The sequence below is a fragment of the Xenopus laevis genome, chromosome 4L (genome assembly GCF_017654675.1).
Source record: "Xenopus laevis strain J_2021 chromosome 4L, Xenopus_laevis_v10.1, whole genome shotgun sequence".
Taxonomy (NCBI): Eukaryota; Metazoa; Chordata; class Amphibia; order Anura; family Pipidae; genus Xenopus; species Xenopus laevis.
The window spans coordinates 14461953-14484376 of NC_054377.1; the positions used below are offsets into that span (position 1 = coordinate 14461953).

Sequence of the window (22424 nt, forward strand, 5' to 3'; positions counted from 1 at the left end):
ATAAATCAGCCGGCAGGTTCGCTCTGTACTAAAACAGAATTTAGGGCAATAAATCTAAAGATTTTTTTTTTTTGCCAAAATATTTTCCCTTTAATGCAGCCTAACAATAGCAATTTGACATGGGCGACATGAATAATTCATTGTGTGAGGATGAATAGGCCTCTGAAGGTATGTGTGTGTATTATTCATTAATAAGGTACAGGCACAACTTGATTAACCCCATCTGCCGGATTCCTGCTCGCTGCAGCCTAACACTCTCACAATAAGTCCTGCAATAAACAGGGGAGCTTTCCCCTTCTCCCTGTCATTTCAGCTCCCTATTTCCACATTTAAATCCGCCATGTGGAGCTGAGAACTGAGAGAGACAATGGATTTGAGTAAAGGCCATAAATACCTATGGGATAAAGGAAAAGCAGCAGCCTGTCCCTTGGAAAATATAATAATACATTCATGTACTTTACATAATAGGAAAAAATGCCTAAAAATCACATTATAATCTGTTTTAGTAATTATTGCATTTTTTTAGATTTTTGAAATTTAACGCTTTTTGTTGCTTTAAAGGGTTAGTTTTCCTTTAAATTGACTTTTAGTATGAACTAGACAGTTATATTCTGAGACCAATGGCAGCTGGTCTTCATTTTTTACTTTCCGTGGTTTTTACATTTTATTGTTGTTCAGCAGCTGTCTGGTTGCTAGCGTCCAGGTTCTCCTAGCAACCAGGCTGCGGTGTAGATGAGAGACTGGAAGATGAGGAGAGTGCCTGAGCAGAAAGAAAGATACGTTGTAAAAAATAACGCTGAATTTGTAACCTTACCGAGACTGCCGGGGTCAGTGACCCCTGAAAAAGTCAGAGGAAGGTGGAAAATCCATTTAATTGCTGTAAAAAAACAAAGACCATCTGAAAGGTCGCTAAGAATAGGCCACCTATTTTAGTCTATAAGTGAGTCCATTATCCGAATCATAGCTTTTTTTTTTTTTTTTTTTTAACTATAAGTCCAGTATTTTCGGATTTTTGCCGAAATAGTCGGATTTTCGGGCCAATTCCAGCACAGACCAAAGAAACTTCCAAATAGGATAGTGACCTCTCCCATTGACTTATCCTGTATACAACCTCGGCAGGTCTAAGATGGAGTATTTTCGGATTCTGACTTTTTCCATCCTCGCGGTATAATAAATCTCCAAAAAATCCACAAAAAATTCGGATTTTATAGTTTTTTGGGTTTGGACTTTAATAAATGACCCCCTTTGTGTAAGGGCTGTGATTGTTGCTGGGAGTTGTAGTTTAGAGGTTCCGATTAGGTTTGGTGTATTTAGCCCTACTCCCTGCTAGTACAGGGCTGTGCTGTTCCCAGCTCCCTTGGGATGCTGAGAGTGCTAGTTTAACAACATCTCGAGGGATTGCTATCATTACCAGTTTCAGTGCAGAATAATAATATTAACCAACCAGTGTAGGTATATTCTCTACTAAGCCCCCCCCCCTCTAAGCCAAACTCCCATTCTACCCCCTCCCGCTCCCTCTCTATTAGCAGCTTCTTGGATTTCCCAGTCGCTCAGTTGAGCCGACGCGTTTCACCCACGCCGCCAATGGCCCCATTCATAGAGCAGTTCCTTTTCTCCCGGCTGCGGTTCCTGCCACAGGAATAAGAGGCTGAATTATTTCATTCTTCAGGGCACGGCTCCTTTTATCTCCCTGGGTCAGATTTCAGGAAACCTTCCCACCCAGGTAATTATGGGAAGGCGTCCCCCCAGCCTGAGAAAATCTCTTCATTCCTGTGATTTGGGATTTCTTTCTCACACAGGGCTCGGGGGGCTGCTATTCCTTCCTGCCATTCAGCCCCCTCGCCATTGTTAGTGGCCACACAGTGTTTATCCACAGTCGGGCGGCCATTGTTGGCCCATGTTACGCAGCCATCGATCACAGCGTGTCAGTGAGCCCTTTGTAAAAACGTCCTGCTGGTTAAATGAGGCTTAGATTTAGGGGCAAATTTATCAAAGGTTGAGGTGAATTTTCGAATGAAAAAAATTAGAATTTTAAGCTATTTTTTGTGCACTTCAACCAGGAAATTGTCCAAATTCGATTCGAATTTGAAAAAAAATCAAAAAACGTTGAAATTTATCATGTACTGTCTCTTTAAAAATGCGACTTCGACCATTCGCCATTAGAGATGGGCGAATTTTTTCGCCTTGTTTCGCAGCGGAAATGACGCCCATAGACTTGCATGGTGTTGTGCGACATAAAAAAAAAAAGACGCCCATAGACTTTAGTGGGCGTTGGCGACATTTCACCATTGGCAAATTTTTTGCGAAACAAAACGGGTCAAATTCGCCCATCCCTATTCGCCATCTAAAACATGCCGATTTGCTATTTTAGCCTATGGGGAACGACCTATTTGGAGTCAAAAAAATATATATTTTTTTTTTTTAAAAAAAACTGCGAATCGTACAATTTGAATGCGTTATTACGTCGAAACGGACCTATTTGGCCAAAAAAAAAACTTTTTATTCGAATTGTGAAGTTTTTCAAATTCGACCCTTGATAAATCTGCCCCTTAATGAGGCTGCTACAACCCAATGGCTTTATAGAAAATAAAATAATCATAATTCCTATTGCAATGTTAAATGTTTGTTTAAAGCGGACTGGATTTATTTATACAGGCATAGGATCTGTTATCCGGAAACCCTTTATCCAGACGGCTTCAAATTCCGGAAAGGCTGTCTCCCATAGACTCCATTATAATCAAATAATTTCCGTTTTTTAAAATGTATTTCCTTTTTCTCTGCTATAATAAAACAGTAGCTTGTACTTCATCCCAACTCAGTTATAAGGAGCAAAACAATCCTGTTGTGTGTAATTACTGTTTAAATAATTTATAGGAGACCTAAGGTATGGAGATCCAAATTACGGAGCAGTCTGGATAACAAGTCCCATACCTGTACTGCGTTTGAGTGCTGGCAACTGGTTGATTTCTATAATGGTTGCACCTGTTTCTTTTTGCCCTTTGCACCCTGTACCTGCCCCTTTTTAATGCCCCCGATAGTGAGGCCCCTGAGTCCGACTATCAATAGTTTATGCATGGGTTGCTTTAGCATTGGGCGTTGATGTGGAATTCTCATTAAGCCTTCATTTTCCCTTTGTATTTCAAGACTTAAAGGTGAATGTGATTTCCCCATACATACTGCAGTACTGTTACTGTCTCAGCATGCAGTTGCCTTGCTTAAACTGCCATTGTTTCAGTCTTCCTCTTCCCTTCCCATAATCCTCCCATTATGTTACAATCCCTTTACTACAGAGGCTTTAAACTCCTTGTAATTCAAGGTCCCTTTTTGCAGTCCAGTATTTGTTCAGGTCCCTCTTAACTTCAGATGATAGATCTATGTAAAGACTCTTACGGGATCCATTATCCGGAAACCCGTTATCCAGAAAGCTCTGAATTACGAAAAGCCCGTCTCCCATAGATTCCATTTTATCCAAACAATCCAAATTTTTAAAAAATATTTCCTTTTTCTCTGTAATAATAAAACAGTACCTTTGTACTTGATCCCAACTAAGTTATAATTAATCCTTATTGGAGGCAAAACCAGCCTATTGGGTTTATTTAATGTTTACATCATTTTCTAGTAGACTTACTTCTTCAGGGGGTCTAATCTTCCCGAACTGCCTCCCGCCGGCTAGAATATAAATCGCAGACACTTGGGGGCAAATTCAATAAGATGCGAAGTTGCGCCAGGCGCAACTTTGCCGCACTTCGCCAGGCGTAGTTTCGCCAGCGCTTCGCAAATTCACTAAAATCCGAAGTTGCGCACAGGGGTAGTGTAAGGTTGCGGAGTTGCGCTAGCGTTGTTTCGCTATATAAAGCAAAGTTGCGCTAGCGAAGGCTAATTTGCATATGGCGCGAAATTCAAATTTCAATGGAGGAACACGTATCTGCACTACAAATGCCTAGAAAACCTTCAAATCTGCAAATAAAATTTTTATTTTGCCCTACACATGTGCCCACTGTCTAGGTAAGTTGCCATGAGTCAGGAAATGTAGGGGGGAGGAAGGGGAGCCCCAAAAATTTTTCGATCTTTTTCAGCCTATCAGCCATCATGTAGAAAACACGCCAGCGTTTTTTGGGACTTAGAAAAAATTTTGACTTTTTTTTAAAGAATCCCTATCTACTCTATTGCGCTTCGCCAGGTCTGAGGTGGGCGAAGGAAGTCTAGCGTAAAAGGTAGCGTTCAGTACACTGCGCAAGTTAGTGAATTTGCGTATTTTCGTCGCTAGCGAAGATTCGCCTAGCGTAAGGTTGCGAAGTAACACTAGCGAAACTACGCCAGCCAAGCCACCCAATGGGTATAGTTTGATATCACAGGGCTGAAGATCAACCCTAAGAATATAGAAGACCCATAGTATTTTGTATGCCAATACATTCTCTGTGTTTACTTATGGAAACCTCTATGGGCTCTGAGCCTCCTCCAAGCAGGTCTTGCTAATGTATGACCGGCTCACTGGCTTTAGATTTATTATGAGATTTATAAATGGATAGCAAGCCCTGTTTATTATTCCTAACCTTGGCCATAGAGAACTGCCTGCCCTGGTGTCACAGGCGTGAGAAGAATAGGACCATCCTGCCCCATCGTATTGCGTGCTCCTGCCACCCAGTGACACCCATCGACTGCTAAGAGCTGCCATACTGTTTTCCAAAGACTTGATGTTCTCCCTAGTCTGAGATATCAACTAAACCGCAGGTGTTCGTGAACTAAAAGTAGTGCTTTTATTGGTATCTATGGATAAAGCATCAACTAAGACACCAATTATGGCAGGGTTCCCCAACCTTTTTTACCCATGAGCCACATTCGAATGTAAAAAGATTTGGGGAGTAACCCAAGCATGAAATTCATGGGGTGTCAAATAAAGGCTATGATTGGCTATTTGGTGGCCCTATGTGGACTGGCAGCCTACAGGAGGCTCTGGCCATAAATCTGTTTTTTATGGAACCAAAACTTGCCTCCAAGCCCCTGCTTTGAGGCCACTAAGAGCAACATCCAAGGGGTTGGTGAGCAACATGTTGCACATGAGCCACTGGTTGGGGACCACTGCTTTATGGGTTCCTCAACCTTACATAACTATATATATTCCACCAACAATGTTCATTCTAATTATACCCTATGCTCTTGGCATGGGTCTACACTCTAGTAGCATGTGTGGCTTATTTTCCACTTAAAGGGGAAGTAAAGTCTAAAATAGAATAATGTTAGAAATGCTGTATTTTGTATACTAAACATAAACATGAACTTACTGCACCACAAGCCTAATCAAACAAATGATTTATGCTTTCAAAGTTGGCCACAGGGGGTCACCATCTTGTAACTTTGTTATACATCTTTGCAAGACCAAGACTGTGCACATGCTCAGTGTGGTCTGGGCTGCTTAGGGATCGTCATAAATGATCAAAACAGCACAAGTCAAATAATATCTGCCAGAAGCTGATACAGCAAGACTGATTAATAATCAGAATATACAGACTGCACTGGGTCCTGTGTTGTCATGTAATCTAATGTGGATTTTATAGTTTTTGTATTGTTTAATACAAACTTTCTCCAACTCTGCAGAACCAGTGGCTGCAGCAAAATAATCCTCCAAATAGAATCCCAGTTTATCTGTTTAAATCTGGCTCCATGATATTTGTCCCTGCAGCTGGAGTTGGAAACAGTACAAAGTAAAACAGGGGCACAAACAAAGCTGCTTGAGTTCTGCAGGGCTGGGAAGTAAGGCGGGGGCTCCCCCTGCTGTTCATAAGTATGATTGTTTCCCTGCAGAGCAGTTAGGGACCGTCTGACAATTCCTATCCACAGCAGAAAATGAAGGGAGAATTTCACTGCATACAGTCAGGTTTCTTATAAAAACGGTACACATTTTTTAATTAAAGTATTTTTAGATAGGTTTCTTTTTCATTAAAGAAAGTAAAAATTTAATTTTTTTGCCTTTACATGCCCTTTAACACTTTCATGTACTATTGCCTGTGCCTTTATCTTCTCTGATCAATTCCCCCTTCATCTCTGGTCCTTACAATAAAAACAGGAGAACTTGCTTCATGATGGCTTTGTCTGTTACATTAATATCTTCAACTTCTGCTCCCCATATCTCTTCAGCCTTCTCTAAAATACATAAATCATTGTCAAAGGAGGAGTAAAGGTACAACCACTGGAGGGTACTAAGCCTTTAGACTCCTCCTGTAGTTCTAGGTGCTTACCTGCTACCCTGGCTGCCCTCGTCATCTTCAAAAGAAGCACCATGTTGTTATAGTCTTCCAGGCACCCCCCCCCCCCCCCCACTTTGGGCTATGGTTCAGAACTTCTTCCAAGATTTAGGTTCTTCGCATGTGCCCTCCTAGAATTGGTGCAGGGGACACCAGGGAGAACAAAAAAGAAGGAGACACAGGCTTCAGAAAACAATACCTTGGGCTGCTGTGGTTTTAATAGAAGAAGAACATCTGCCTTAGATAGTAGGAAAGCAACTAGAATTACTAGGGAGTACTAAGTTGTTGGGCACGCCATGGTGAGTCTAGTAGCTTATCTGCTACCCTTTTCTATATCTAGTTATAGTTCTCTCCAGTTGACAAAACTATGGGCAAATCCAGCCCATCACAGTATTTCCTGGGATTTCCAGGGTAGTTCACACTGGCAAGTCTAGCCCTATGTGTTGCTCTGGCAGTGAGTCAACGCCATAGGTCTGTTGGTACCTTCTTCCCCCTAATCTGACACTCCCACCTGCCCCTTTCACTATTCTTATCTCCCTCTTCTTGAGCCCTTATCCAATTCTGCCACTTTCTAAATCATTCTCCACTCTGTTTCCTATTTCTATCATTTTCCTTTTGCATTTATCCTCCTCAATCCTTTTTTATGTAATTTGCATGGTGATGCCTTGGATAGCTTTGTTGCCTTGCAGATCCTGGGGTTCTAGGTTCAACTCCAGCCAGGGATTTTTATGGCCTCCTATTTTCTGCCTGGGCACTATCTTCAAGGGGTTAATATGGTCTCCCAATTCTGCCTGGGCACTCCGGTTTCCTCCCAAATAATAATGCAGGAAGGTTAATTTGATCTAATTGACCATAGTAGTTGTAGGCAAGACCTTAGACTCAAGGTCAGGGACTGACCTAGTCCTCTCCATTCCTTACCATTTTTTTCCTTCCCTTTGTCTCATTCACTCCACCCCATCCACCTCTGCTCCAGTTAAGGACTCGGTGACATTGACTTGTCTGCTTCTAAAATGAATTGCTGAAATTAAATATTGTATTTTTTTTAAATATTGAAATATTGGTTTCAATTCCCCAGCCAATAAAATAGCTTATCATGCATTAGTTATTGGCAGTTTGAAGATTGTATTGAGCTATGAAGAACATAATTCATATGTAAATCATGGTAGGTCGATATACAAAAAAAAAATATGATTGAAAGGCCATGTGCTTTATTGTAATGTATTTTTAAGTGGTGAAGATATTGTTTAGAAGTCATTTCATTACATTTCAGCGAGACTCTTTTGTGATCCCGGCTTTCCCACTGATTGTGTGGTTACAATAAGGCAGCTTTAATAACCTTGAGCAAAAAGCTGTTTTAATCTTATTTGAGCTGAAACTCTGTGCTATCAACAATGTAGGCTCCATTATATATTGAGATGTATTGCAATAAGCAAACGCTTTTCTCGTATATTTCATTTATAGCAAAGTTGAAGCCTGGGGAGCGGGTGGGGGATGCTTTGCGGGGTGGTATTTGTTGTCATACTGAGAGAATGTAGTAGTGTGAGTTCTTCATGGTACCAAGAATCTCAACCACTAAGGGCATAGACACACACTCAGATTCGGGGAGATTTAGTCGCCTAGTGATAAATCGCTTCTTCTTTGGGGCGACTTATATCCCCGAACTAAAATCTAAATTGTCAATGGGATGGCACTCGGAGCACTTTGAGCAAGGAGAAGACCTAGAAGTCCTAGAGCTGTAGACCTAATGGAGGTTCTTTTCATTGTTGGCATCTGCAAGTAGCCCATGTAGACATATTGCATATTGACCTCTTCTACTACAGAAAGTATGGTTTATTGTAAGGTTTATGGTCACCAGTAGTGTGCCATTAGCTGCCAGGAGTCTCTTGGACTTAAAGAGATTCCTTCTGCATAGAACAGCCTTTGGGAAGTATCTTCCACCCTTATAATATAGAAGCTCCATATATACATTCCAAACCTCCCTGTCCTTTTATCAGTTCATTCAAGTAGAAGCAGTAAATGCAGCTCTGAGACCAGCCACCCCCTGCAGCGAGGGGACGCGGCACATGGATTAAGCAGTGTGCTCATAGTATCTTAGGACCATTGTCTCGTTGATAATAGCTGCAGTTCTGAACAGACAGCAAGGAAAAAAAAAGGTTTCCTTCTATCATAAGGAGAACCAGTGTGGCCGCCTTATTGAAAGGTGAGCCAAACAAAGGCTCTTTCATGGTCTCGGCCATTATGGAAGACTTAACAGCCCCATTATCATGAATTAAACTTATGGCTCAGTCCTTTTATTGGCCAGGACTTATTTGCTTCTCATGGGCATTAGAGTTGTTTACACTGCTAATAGCAGCTATTGTAACTTCCAAGTCATGGAATGTCCCAGATTACATTTAAGGATATTAAAAGTCATCAAGGAGATTTTCGACCATGAGGTTACAGGGTAAAGCTCAGGGAGTTGAAAGGTTGTCCGTTACCCATGAGCAGCGAGAGTCCTACAGGGAAGTTTTCTGCTTTAACAAAATCGAACGGTGGCTCTTGCTATCTGCAATGTCCTCCTCTGCTGTCTGCTCCTCAGCTACAGAGACGAGGAGAATGAAAGGGACATTTGTATGGCTAGCTAATTAGTGTGGATCACCTACATAGTTATTGGTTATGTCTCCAAAGACAGCTTTTAAGGACATATTTTGAACCTTTTTATCTACTGTAGGTCATAATCTGTACGGCTACTACTGGTAGTCATTTGAAATGCTAGTAAAGTGGTATTCTGTGAATTTTACAATAGGTGTTCATTTGAGATGCTACTATAGACAGCATTCCGTAATGCTTCTGCGGTAACTGATTTGAGATACTACTACAAGTGGAAGTCTGTATATTTAAATATAGGTGTTAATTGAAAAGTCTATTATAGTTTGTAATCTCTAGATTTACTTTAAGTGGTCATTTGAAATGCTACTACAGATGGTAATTTGCAAGGTTACTATAGGTAGTAATTTGAAAGACTACTATGGTGGTGATCCGCAAAACAAGAAGTAATTTTAAAGACTACTAATGGTGGTAATCCCCAAAACAACAAGTAATTTAAAAGACTACTACTGGTGGTAATCTGCAAAACAACAAGTAATTTGAAAGACTACAGATGCAATAGATCTCCCAAACTTCAGGGCCCTATCAGCACAATGTTTAGAAGTACTACTTTGGTCAGTCTGTGTTTGCACAGAAGAATGTCATACTCTTTTCCTTACACCTGGAAGGTGCTCCAGTTTGGTTGGCAGTTCTGTAATTGTTTGGTACATTAGGTAGCATTCTAAAGCAGACAAGTAGATCTCTGCTCAGTTTTATATAGGGTTGCCAACTGGCCGGCATTTTACCGGCCTAGCCGGTAAACATGATGGTTGATCCCAATATTATTAATATGAAAAATATATAAATATATAGGAAGGCCGTTATTTTTTCCCGGAAAAGGTGGCGTCCCTAGTTTTATAACGCATGAACTTGTGCGGAGCAGGTCAGTCCTGCATGGAAATGGTTCTTTAGGAACAGGGGATAATGGGTTTTAAAACTAGCAATCAATGTTAACTGCTGTTCTTTTCAATGGGGACCCAGCAGAAGGCAAGATATCCGTTCCTTGTTGTTATTATGAGGGGTAGGGTCGACAAAACACAATTACCCCATATAATAGTTGGACTTTGAAACAGGTGGAGAATAGACTTTAACATGGAACCCATGTTAAATCTGCATAGAGATATTACATGTTGAAGACAGAGCGACCGAGCCTTTACTATTGTCATTATGAAAGTGGCACTTAGGGTGGCCATACACAGAGATATCCGCTCGTTAAACGTCAAACAAGTGGATCTCTCCCGATGTGCCCACATTGAGGTGGGCGATATCAGGCTGACCAACAATCGGATCAGAATGAAGGCGATCCCTGGGTTGTAATTTAAAAAAAAAAAAATCAATATTCTCCTATTATAAAACACTAATTTTTAAGTTGGGCTATGTTCACTGAATTCACCTCCCACTTCCTTTGTAAACAGGACAATTTGTGAGAAATAAGTAAGAAGGTACATGCCCAACACGGTGCCTCAGTCCACACTAAAGGATGGCATGGGACCTGGTGTTAAATACCTTTGAGGGTTTGCAGAGCACATATTATATAAACATTAATATGCGCAAAGGAAAAAGTTATTCTACATAAGCTTTTATTGCCGTCTTGCCTCCATACGGAGAATATTTATAATATCGTAAACGCCATAAATCTCCATTTGGCCTGTGCTTTCTAATCAGGTCTGTTAATGTGAGCGGCCATGCTGCAGAGATCAGCTTTCTAATAGTCGCCGTTCTATGGGTCCATCCGAAGAAGAGCGTCTCTCCAACATTTTCTCAGCTATGCTTATTAGTGAAGCGTCAAGGAATTATCCGTGGAAGCCTGTCGGATTACAATTTGCACTGCACATAAGTAGCCGTGACTAATGGCTGCCCAGCTCTTTGACATAACACAATTCTGTCTGAGCAAACTTACTTTGAGTCTGCCCCAATCTGGCCGCTTCTTCCTAGATATACTGCGAAACTGCGGAGGGGTCCCGAAGCTCCGATTTCCTCCTTGGGAAGACAAACAAGGATATAACAGCTGTTTGATATTTCTACTTTAATATACACATGCCAAGAATAATCAGTAAAATATGTATAGTGAGAAGTTCTTTGTGGTGTTGCAACTTATAATTCTTGCTTACTGATGTCATTTGTGTCACATGACTCATTGATACCTCCCATATTATCCGTTTAGAGTTCTGTGTCCTGAATAAAAGTGTCTTCTGCCTATTTCTGGTCATGAGACATCACGGTGAGGACCAAAGACAAATCTAGGGAAAGGTGTGCTGAGCTTCAGTCTGCCATCTATGTACCCCAAAATTGCATACCTTACCATGTAACCAATGAGATTTCAACATCCATAATATCAGAGAACTTTTTATCTGGGCATTGTGGCAAAGGACTAAATATGCTCCTAGGGGTGTTTGATGGAGCTGAGCTTCAGTCTGTCATCCTTTTACCCCAAATTCACAGACCTAGTGGGATTGTTCCATTCTACAGGTACAGAAAACAACTCAGCACCACTCATTATTGTAAAGGACAGACCATAAACCTTTTGTGTTTTAGGGGTTTTTTAGGGTGCTTAGCTTGGGTACCTTGTGGCCTTGCTTTAAGTTATATAATCTCTCAAACACTTTGAGGTTGCTAAGGATCTAGCACAGGGGTCCCCAACCTTTTTCACCCGTGAGCAACATTCAGATGTAAAAAGAGTTGGGGAGGAACACAAGCATGAGAAATGTTTCTGGGTGGTGCCAAATAGGCTGTGATAGGCTGTTGGCAGGCTGCTGGTTCCCTGCAATAAGCATTTAAAGGTAGCCAGCTGGCCCGCAGACCCAGTACTCTCAGAAGCACATGACTAAATCATGGCTGCTTATTTGATATTCAAAAAAATGTAAAAATACATATTTATTTGTTCTTAAAGGGCATGTAAAGGCAAAAAAAAAAAAATCCCATTTTTACTTTCTGTAATGAAAAAGAAATCTATCTCCAATATACTTTAATTAAAAAATGTGTAAAAAACCTCACTGTATGCAGTGAAATTCTCCCTTCATTTACTGCTGTGGATAGGAATTGTCAGACGGTCCCTAACTGCTCTGCAGGGAAACAGTCATATTTATGAACAGTAGGGGGAGCCTCGCTTTACTTCCCTGCCATGCAGAACTAAAGCAGCTTTGTTTGTTTCCCTGTAGAGCAGTTGGCGACTGTGTAGAGATTTGTATTGGATTTTATTTTTGCCTTTACATCACCTTTGCTGATTCCAACTCCAGCTGCAGGGACAAAGATCATGGAGCCGGATTTAAACAGATAAACTGGGATTCCACTGTTTCAGCAGAGTTGGCGAAAGTTTGTATTAAACAATACAAAAACGATAAAATCTACATTAGATTACATGACACCACAGGACCCAGCACAGTCTGTCTATTCTGATTATTAATCAGTCTTGCTGTATCGGCTTCTGGCAGATATTATTGCTGTTTTGATAATTTATGACAATCCCTAAATTAAGCATCCGAACAGAAGCCCAGACCACACTGAGCATGTGCACAGTCTTGGTCTTGCAAAGATGTTTAACAAAGTTACAAGATGGTGACCCCCTGTGGCCAACTTTGAAAGCACAAATCATTTGTTTTATTAGGCGTGTGGTGCAGTTCATGTTAATGTTTAGTATACAAAATACAGTATTTCTAGCCTTATTCTATTTTAGACTTTACTTTAAAAATATTCTTCTTTGCAATCAGCCTTGCTTTATCCCTAGCAAACTACCTTCTAGCTGTACTTGCACTAGTGATTACAGGGTAACCGTGGTAGACACCCACATTTTTGGGGAGTCACCCTGGTTCAACCCCCACTAAGCAGTAACAGCCCAGTCACCCGCTGGGTATAAGTAATTTATACCAAAAAGTAAATTTACCCCTGCCATTAATCCTCAGAAGCAGATGTAGCATTGAGTGCTGTTGGGGGCATGGCCTGGGCATAGGGTGTGGTTGAGGGCGGTACGGCATGGCCAAGACTCATCCAGATCTGACATGGCATCATTGAATAAAACCTGTGGCTGTTTTATTAATGCACTTGCTCAGTACTCATGGTGAGAAGGGAGGGAAGAGGTTTTTTCCAAAGGTGATGGCACCTAACACTATTTCTAAGGTGGAGTAGGAAGGAAGGTAATCTGGTAAGAACTGCTGAAGTAGCTGAAATTTGTTTAAAGGTCAATGGAACATGGGGTAAATTGAAGTACAGGTATGAGACCTGTTATCCAGAATGCTTAGGACCTGGGGATTTCCGGATGACAGATCTTTGGCCATAATTTGGATCTTCATACCTTAAAGGAACAGTTCAGTGTGAAAACTGGGTAAAAGCTGTGAAAAATAAAAAATGTTTCTAATCTAGTTCGATAGCCAAACATGTAATGTATAAAGGCTGGAATGACTGGATGTCTAACATAATAGCCAGAACACTACTTACTGCTTTTCAGCTCTCTTGGTTTCCACTGATTGGTTGGCAGGCAGTAACCAATCAGTGACTTTAAGGGGGGAGCACATGGGACATAACTGTGAGTTTGCAATTGATCCTCAGCATTCAGCTCAGATTCAAAAGCAACAGTTATGAACCATGTGGCTCCCCCTGAAGTCACTGATTGGTTACTGCCTGGTAACCAATCAGTGGAAACCAAGAGAGCTGAAAAGCAGGAAGTAGTGTTCTGGCTATTATGTTACACATCCAGTCACTCCAGTCTTTATACATTACATTTTTGTCGAACTTTATTGGAAACATTTTTTTATTTTGCACAGCCTGTCTATTTACCCAGTTTTTATTTTTATACTGTTCTACTAGAAAATCATGTAAACATTAAATAAAGCCAATAGGCTGGTTTTGCTTCCAATAAGGATTAATTATATCTTAGTTGGGATCAAGTGCAAGGTATGGTTTTATTATTACAGAGAAAAAGGAAATCAATTTAAAAAGTATCTGAATAAAATGGAGTCTATGGTAGACAGCCTTTCCGTAATTCTGAGCTTTCTGGATAACGAATCTCTTACCTGTACTTTCTTGCCCACCTGTGGCAAGAAAAATCTCCAAAAATCTCAAGTTTACTTGCCCTTTATGGGAGTTACAACATGTGGATAATTGAAACATATGTTATGGGACTACTGTAAATAATAAGCACACTAGGAGGCATATTTATAATGGTGTGTAAAATGGAATTCGCCAAAAAAACGGTGTAAAAAGCTGTGTAAAATATCACCCGGTGTGTGTAATTTTGCGCAATGCGAGTGCCAGATTTGCTGCCGTTATTTTACATTGCTTTCAGTCTAAGAAAAAAATGCGTAAACATTTTACGTCGTTTTTTTACTCAGCATAATAAATATGCCCCTAGGAGTCACTTTCCATATAAGGTGTAAAAATATTGGTCTTCATTTTCTGTATATTTTTTTTATTTTCCTTTTTAAGTTTGTCTCCTTTGCAACTGAACCTTGAAGTAGCGTCTGTTACAGTGTAGGCCTGAACTGAAACCAATATTATCGTAGGTAGCAATGAATTACTCCATAGTGCTAGTATAGAATTCAGATAAGGCGAGGATTATTCAGTGGACTCATAATAACTCTGTTTCTTTTCTTCTCTCCCATAAGGACGCCTTGGTTTAATGGATGGGGATTTAATCTGCCGAGAGGTCAGTCTTTACTTGACAAGTGGAACCTCATCCCAGAAGACATCGATATCCTCATGACTCATGGACCTCCACTTGGTAAGTTATGTGCCCGTTGCTACTCATACACGCAGAAGAACAGCTTTTACACAAGCCTCCCTTGTCTCTGTGCTAAACCTTGAATATAAATGCCTTTACAGCACTTCTCTTTGATAATTAAACCCCACAGTTCCACTGAGTTCCTAGGTGTTGTTTAAATTACATTTTCTGATTTACTGGAGCCGAGGAGAATTCAATGGATATCCTCAGCGCTCCTGCAGTCCTTTCAGCTTGACCATTTGTTTTAGTAACGATATTTATCTGACAGGTAACAGCTCCCCATTCAGCGGCTTTATGGGTTTTAGTAGATGGTGTAAAACCAACAGTTTCTTCCTTTGTGCTGGCATCTGGCTTGTGCTGTAGAATACCTGATATGCCCGGCTCTCATTTACAGGTATAAAGTACTATAAAGATCAGTGTGTAGGATAGTATCTTGCCTTGCCTTGGAAGTTACGGGTTGCACAGTTGATCCTTTCTTTAGCAGCCATGTATGACACCAGCAGCTGCTTCTCGAAGCTTTGTGGATTGTGAACCATAACCCAGAGTATGAGCAGGCACTCATCATGAGCCTTATGGCATGAAACGCGTAAGGCTAACTGTACAAAAGAAGATTGAGGTGCAGGACAAATCCACTGAATTTTGGATACCTACTTACCCAATAAAGGGATCATTTGCAGTCATAGACTACTGTCGTGGATTTGTCCTGCACCTCAATCATCTTTTGAACAATTCAATTGGGGTATCAACACAGGATACCTCGCAGGACAACCAGCAAAGGAACCCTTGTCGGTGAGCTGCAGTCCAACCTATATTAATAAGGCTAACTGTATCCTTATATGTTCTTATAATAAAGTCTTCATTTTGTTTACAACTCCTACTTGTGGGTCTGGGTTCTGGTTCTGGTCCTTAAGCTAAAGGTCTGGGGCATGTGACCTTTGGTAGTTTGTCACGGTCAAGGATGTTACTTGTTGGTTTGCAAACATTCAAGGATAGTGTGTGGCCAAACATCATCCTAAAAGGTCACCAAATGAGCAGATATTTGCTTGAGTTGATCACCCAAGTGGTGCTCCAATTCAGGCTGATCAAAATGTTTTTCCCTCCAGTTCAAGACAGAAAACGACTGCCCAGTCTGTGTCGTAATCTAAATTCCATCCAGTACCACTAAGGGCAATGTTCCTTCTTGGCTACAGTATATGTGCAAAACAATAATTTTGTGCGAACATTTTTATGTTTTCACACAATTTGTTTTGTGCGCTGCTCTCAAAATTTGTGTGCTCATGCACGAGTGCACATCTTAGAGGGAACATTGATGGCTAGATGAGGACAAGGTGCTCCAGAATAAAATGTAAATGACTCACCGAATAGTGGTGCACCAGCCCCAGACCCCCAGCTTTAGGCAGAGGTACGGCAAAGAATATGTAGAAAAGGCAGGGCACTCAAACGGATCCACAGGACCAGAATAATTCAATTAAAAAATTATTTTATTTATACAGAGTTAAAATATATATCTGCATCTCCATCCACCCTCATGAATAAGCACCCTGGATGGGTGCGAAATGCGTAGGGTAGATGGAGATGCAGATATACATTTTAACTTTGTATAAATAAAATGATTTTCTAATTTAATTATTCTGGTCCTATGGATCCGTCGGGCCTGCCTTTTCTACATATTCATTGGCACCTGTTGGGTGAAAATATTTTCCCCAGCCAAAGCTGCGGGCGATTAGAGCCTGCACTCCGGTTGGGGTAACAGTAGGTTTTTTTTTTTTAAATTGCCCCCCACCAGTGCTAGGCACCCACACTGGGGAACTCCTGGTTCAAGTGGCCAAGTTGGGGCACACGCATAATAAGTAAATGTCACAACTTGAATGCGCATATGCGTGACGTCAGAAGCTCATTATGCACATACGCTCTGCACAACATGGCCGCTCAAACCAGAGCTCTCTCCTGGTGACAGTGTCCTAGCGCTGGCAGTGGGCAGTTTAAAAAAAAAATAAAAAATACTGTTACCCCCAGCTGGAGTGGCTGCTCTATTAGCTCTATTTGGTTGGGGAAAATATTTTCGCAGGTGCCCTTTAAGAGAGAGTATATGAAAGGGAATGCAGGCAATATTAATCAAGGGTAAGCAAACTCAATGCAAAATGGCTTTATTTTGGTTATATGGTATTCATTTGACATATCTATCAGCCCTATTATCGAGCTGCAATGTTGACATTCACATTCCCCAAGGCTTTCTCTAGTACCTGTGTATATATTGTACATCTCACCGTGTTCAATGAATATTTGGACTTATCCATGCTATATAGATGCTAATATAATACTGAACAGTGTGATCTCCATGGTGACAGATAGTTTAACCGTGAACAAACCGCAGTTCATCCATAACCTCCATGTCACGTGTGCACATCAGCGCCTTCATTATCCTCTGCAGCTCTTTAATGCTCTCTTCCCTTTTCTTTATTTTCTTGGCCTTAAAATCTGCATAACGCAATGTAGTGGAACAAACCATTCATGAGGGCTTTAAAAGCACAATATCTCTTAATTACCTTTTATGGCAGAATCCCTTCTGTGGAAATGAACATTTTATGCCGACAAACAGCGGCACTGAACTTCCCTAACCCTTTCCTTTCCGGTTGCGTTTTACCTTGTGGCTGATTATCCTGATATAACAAGGTTTAAGGGACATTTGCTTTTTGAACTATGACTGGACAGGCAGTGGAGCGCCAGAATGATTTATATTTAGTCCTGATTTCGTCGGGAAAAAATGACTGGTTTCTGGCAACATTTCAGGTTCCGGCAGCATAAAAACAAGGTACAAATCTGTTGTTGTGCAACTGTAAAGGTGGCCATAGATGCACCGAAAATATTCATACGATGCTCAGTGCGTGTATTGTGGGAGACAACCAATATCGGTAGAAGACTGCCCGGTTACCACCCTGTGAAAAGGTGGCACCCCCTACTTGGATATCGGTTGGCTCATTGTTTGGGCTGTCCGGAAAATTTTTATCAGGCTCCTTTAAAGGCACCTGAACATCGGCCATTGTTAGCGCTGAATCGCTGACGATTCAGCTTTACACGTGTGTATTGACCACCCAAGTGGTTAAACAATCTTTCTTGGAAAGATATTTTCCAAGAAAGATCGTAATTGTAACATCTATGGTCACCTTTAGTTGTGTTTACGGTTGCCGGTATTACAAATTTACCAGCAATGTAGCTGCCTGTAAATTAGTAACACCCTTCAAAAAGAGCCCTCGGCCTGCCCCCAATCCCCTGTAATTTGTATCTTTTCTCCTTAGTTTCCGGTTCTCCGCGCTGTGGCCCCGCCCTTTTGACGTCACAGCCCGCCCCTTTTGTTCCCGCGACCCCCAGCCGGTAAAAAATATAAGAAAAGGTGGCAACCCTAGTTGTGTTATATGACCGTGTGCAGCTTGTGACCAGCGTATTCAGTATTTAAAGCAAAATACAGTTAGAGCAGAACCATCTTCCGTGAACCCTGTAGGAACTCTCTGTGCTCTCACACAAACCAAGGACACGCATGCATGCTAGCTCATTTCTCCCACACTACTTCCTGTTACCGACAGGGTTGCCACCTTTTCTGTGAAAAAAAATACCGCCCTTCCTATTTATTTATCTTTTATCCCTATTAATAACATTGGGATCAATGATCAAATACCGTCCAGGTGGCAACCCTAGTTACCGATAGAACCTGCATTTTCCTGTCAGGTGTTTAGTGAGGGAACAGGCTGAGCACCACAAAATGGTGGCTGCAGGGCAATATTTACTGATATGCAAACGCCGATTTGATAGGATTTTGGATAGGTCGCATATTAGGATATATGTAAACATTATAAAGCTGGATTAAATTAAATTAAAGTGTGTTTAATGTGTACAATCCCATTCAAAATATCTGTTACACAGTATAGTAAGGCCCAGTGGCGTAACTACAGCCAGTGTCAGACTGGGGGGGGGGCCCAAAGGGGCTACCTTATCAGGGGCCCGCACGCATCCGCTCCAGGCCCCTTACACTTCAGGGCTCCCCTTTCGGCAGCCGCCCACAACCAGCCTCCATCCCCCCTGACCAGCATGTACCTGCAATTTTCTTGGAGAAATCACCAGGTAGGGCCCAGGGTCGGCCCAGATCTGCAACCAGATCCGGAGACTTCTTCCTGCTGCGACCTCCCTTTTTCGGATGGTCGCGGCAAAAACATAGTGTGTGCGCACACACGCCCTGGGCCCCCCTAGTCCTACCCTGGCAGGGCACACAATTAGGGTCGCCACCTTTTCTGAAAAAATAAATACCAACCTTCCTATATATTTATCTTTTTTCCCTATTCAGACCTGTAAAATACTGGCCAGGTGGCAACCCTACCCACAATGAACGGGGCCTACCGGGTTTTTTCCCGGTTTCCTGTTGGCCCAGTACAACCCTGACTACAGCCAACTGGGTCCCCCGGCAACAAAAGTCTTCAGTCGCATTCACGTGATTTTTCCTGCAGTGTTCAGGGGAATTACACTATAGCAGACTCCGCAGTCCAAGCTCCCTTCCCCCCTGCCGACTGCGAGGTCTGCTGTATTATAGTTACGCCACTGGTAAGGCCTTTGTACTTTTAGCATTTATTCCCTCTTGCAGTGGACCCCAGGTAGGGTTGCCACCTGGCCAATATTTTACCGGCCTGGCCAGTAAAAATTATGGCTGATCCCAATGTTATTAATAGGGAAAAAAGATAAATATATAGGAAGGGCGGTATTTTTTTCCAGAAAAGGAGGCAACCCTAACCCCAGGTCGGTCCAGACTGAGATTCAAAATAGGCCCTGGCATTTCAAGACCCACTAAACAGTGACTGTCTGTGGCATTTTACAGCAGCCCCTCTGACATTTGCAGAATCTAGAGAGAGATTACCAGTCCAGGCCTGGCAGGCCCTAAAATGATGGGGCTCAGGGCAGTTGCCTCACCTTAGAACCATCTCTACACACATATACACAGCCACACATACTCCTTCCTCGAAACATTAGATACAAAACCCTGATCTTCTTTCAGCTTTATTATTAGGAGCCTCTGGTAATCAACAGTTCCCTGTGAGCTTAATGTTTTGCAATCCGGAGGGGAAACAGAATTTCGTTTTATGTCCGTGGAAAATGGCCGGCGCTAGAGACAAGGGAATAGAGTTTAATGGAACTTTGGATAGAAATCCCTGCCGATGCCGAGGACTTCGTGCCATAAAAAAAAAAAGCGGTGACATTGAGTGGAGAAGGGAATTGGATGTCTCTCGTATAAAACCCTCACTTGCCTCATCTCAGAAATGATACTTCTTACTTCCAAACTGGCAGTTTGTGGGGTAATTGATGTTCCCTTTTATGGATTCTCTGCATTAACTGGAGAACTAAGTGGCTCTTAAACTCTGAGAGCCATCAATTAGCAGTGACATCATTGCCGGCGCTACATTTAACTTTTGGAGCGTCTGGGAACGTTTTAACCCCTTGGTTGCTGCAGTTGTATCAGGCATCCTTTACCTTCGCCCAAGATTTTAGTGCTAATACAGGTGGCCACCTTTTCTGAAAAAAATTATTTTTACTGACTTTTCTATGTCTGTATCGTCCTTATTACGACTGATTCAGTTCAGTGCTGAGGGAAGTGGACTATGGAGTGTAGAAATCGCAAGCTTTTGTTTCTGGTCGGCTGACTGGTAGGGTAATCACTCCTTCCATCACTACAGAGAAATACTTGGGGGGTTATTTATTAAAATCTGAATGCCAAAAACTCAAAAAAAAAACGAGTTTGTTTTAAAATAAAATTCGACTTTGTAGTGAGGAAAAAAACTAAAATTTTTCGAGATTTATTATACCCTGAGGATGGAAAAAGTCAGAATCCGAAAAATCCGTCATCTCAGACCTGCCAAGGTAGTATATAAGTCAATGTGAGAGGTTCCTATCCTATTTGGAAGTTTCTGTAGTCTGCACTGAAATTAGCCTGAAAATCCGACTATTTCTGACTTTTTGGGCAAAAAACATTTTCAGGAAAATAATCCTAAAAAATCAGATTTTTTCTCGATTTTCTCAGGTTGGCACCTGATCCGATTAAATCGTGATTTTTTTTTATAAATAAAAAAGGTCACATCGTGGATTCTAGTTTGGTCGTACTTTTTTTAATGTAAATACTCAGATTCGGATTTTGATAAATAAGGCCCTTGGTTTCTTATCTTATATATTCTTGAAATTATTTATATACTATTGGTTAGTCAGCCACATTGCTGAAAATAAGGGTTTGTTATGTTAACTTTTATATACAGATTTGGCCAATTCACCTCTCCAGAATGTGACCTTGACACTAGTTAAATACAGTTATGAGACCTGTTATCTAGAATGCTCGGGACCTGGGGTTTTCCGTATAATGGATCTTTCTGTAATTTGGATCTTCATACATTTAATATACTAGAAAATCATGTAAACATGAAATAAACCCAATAGGCTGGTTTTGCTTCCATTATATCTTAATTGGGATCAAGTACAAGGTACTGTTTTATTATTACATAGAAAAATCATAGTTAAAAACTTGTATTATTTGGATAAAATGGAGTCTATGGGAGATGGCCTTCTGTAATATGAAGCTTTCTGGATAATGGGTTTCCGTATAACCGATCCCATACCTGTACTATGCTCCAGTAAGTGGCCTGACAGTGCTTGTACTGGTCATGGTTAAATAAAGAGTGCGTCCTACCTGGCACAGATAGATAGGAAGCGTCCGTCCGTTGCTTAAACTGGAAGGCAAATTAATAATTTAGCAAGGAAAATGGGTCATTTAAGTTGAAATATTCTGTACTCTCAGACGGCATCTACAGAATGATTTCATTTGCTGCCCGAGCAATACGGATTGGCTGTCAAAGAGAAAACATTGTTTCCTCTATATGGAACGACGTAAAATCACGCTCAGCATTTATACACAGAGCCATTATTGCTGGAATTAGGCTCGATTTTCTGCTGATTCTGCAAACCACATTACAGGCCTGCCCCAGTCGGTCATCGGAAATACTTTAAAGGGGAACAAACCCCCCCTAAAAAATGAATACAAAATTGCTGAGTGATCTGACATTACACTGCTAATAAATAGGTATTGGACCTGTTATCCAGAATGCTCAGGACCTGACTTTTTACGGATAACAAATCTTAATTTAGATCTTTGTAGCTTAAAGGAAAACTATACCCCCAGAATGGATATTTAAGAAACAGATTTATACCATATTAAGTGGCATATTAAAGAATCTTATCAAACTGGAATATATATTTAAGGAAATATTGCCCTTTTACATCCTTGAACCATTCTGTGATGGTCTGTGTGCTGCCTCAGAGATCACCTGACCAGAAATACTGCAGCTCTAACTGTAACAGGAAGAAGTGTGGACGCAAAAGACACAACTCTGTCTGTTAATTGGCTCATGTGACCTAACATGTATGGTTTGTTTGGTATGTTTGTGTGCACCGTGAATCGTACGATCCCAGCAGGGGGCGGCCCTTATTTTTTAAAATGGCAAATTTCTATTTATGATTACCCAATGGCACATACTACTAGAAAAGTATATTATTATGAAAATGGTTTATTTACATGAAGCTGGGTTATACATATGAGCTGTTTTATGCAATATCTTTTTATAGAGACCTACATTGTTTGGGGGGTATAGTTTTCCTTTAAGTCTACTAGAAAATCATGAAATAAACCCAATAGGCTGGTTTTGCTTCCAATAAGGAATAATTACATCTTGTCGGGATCAAGTACAAGCTACTGTTTTATTATTACAGAGGAAATTATTTTTAAACATTTGCATTATTTGGATAAAATGGAGTCTATAGGA

At 41.1% G+C, this 22424-nt stretch overlaps 1 protein-coding gene across 2 annotated transcripts in view; it reads left to right on the forward strand.

Moving 5' to 3' along the window:
- The window catches only part of mpped2.L (metallophosphoesterase domain containing 2 L homeolog), a 104050-nt gene that overhangs the window by 73079 nt on the left and 8547 nt on the right, over window positions 1-22424 (forward strand). For both annotated transcript variants that reach the window (XM_018257450.2, XM_018257451.2), the window contains exon 5: window positions 14465-14580. In XM_018257450.2, the coding sequence (XP_018112939.1) occupies window positions 14465-14580 (116 nt within the window). The remainder of the gene's footprint in view (window positions 1-14464; window positions 14581-22424) is intronic.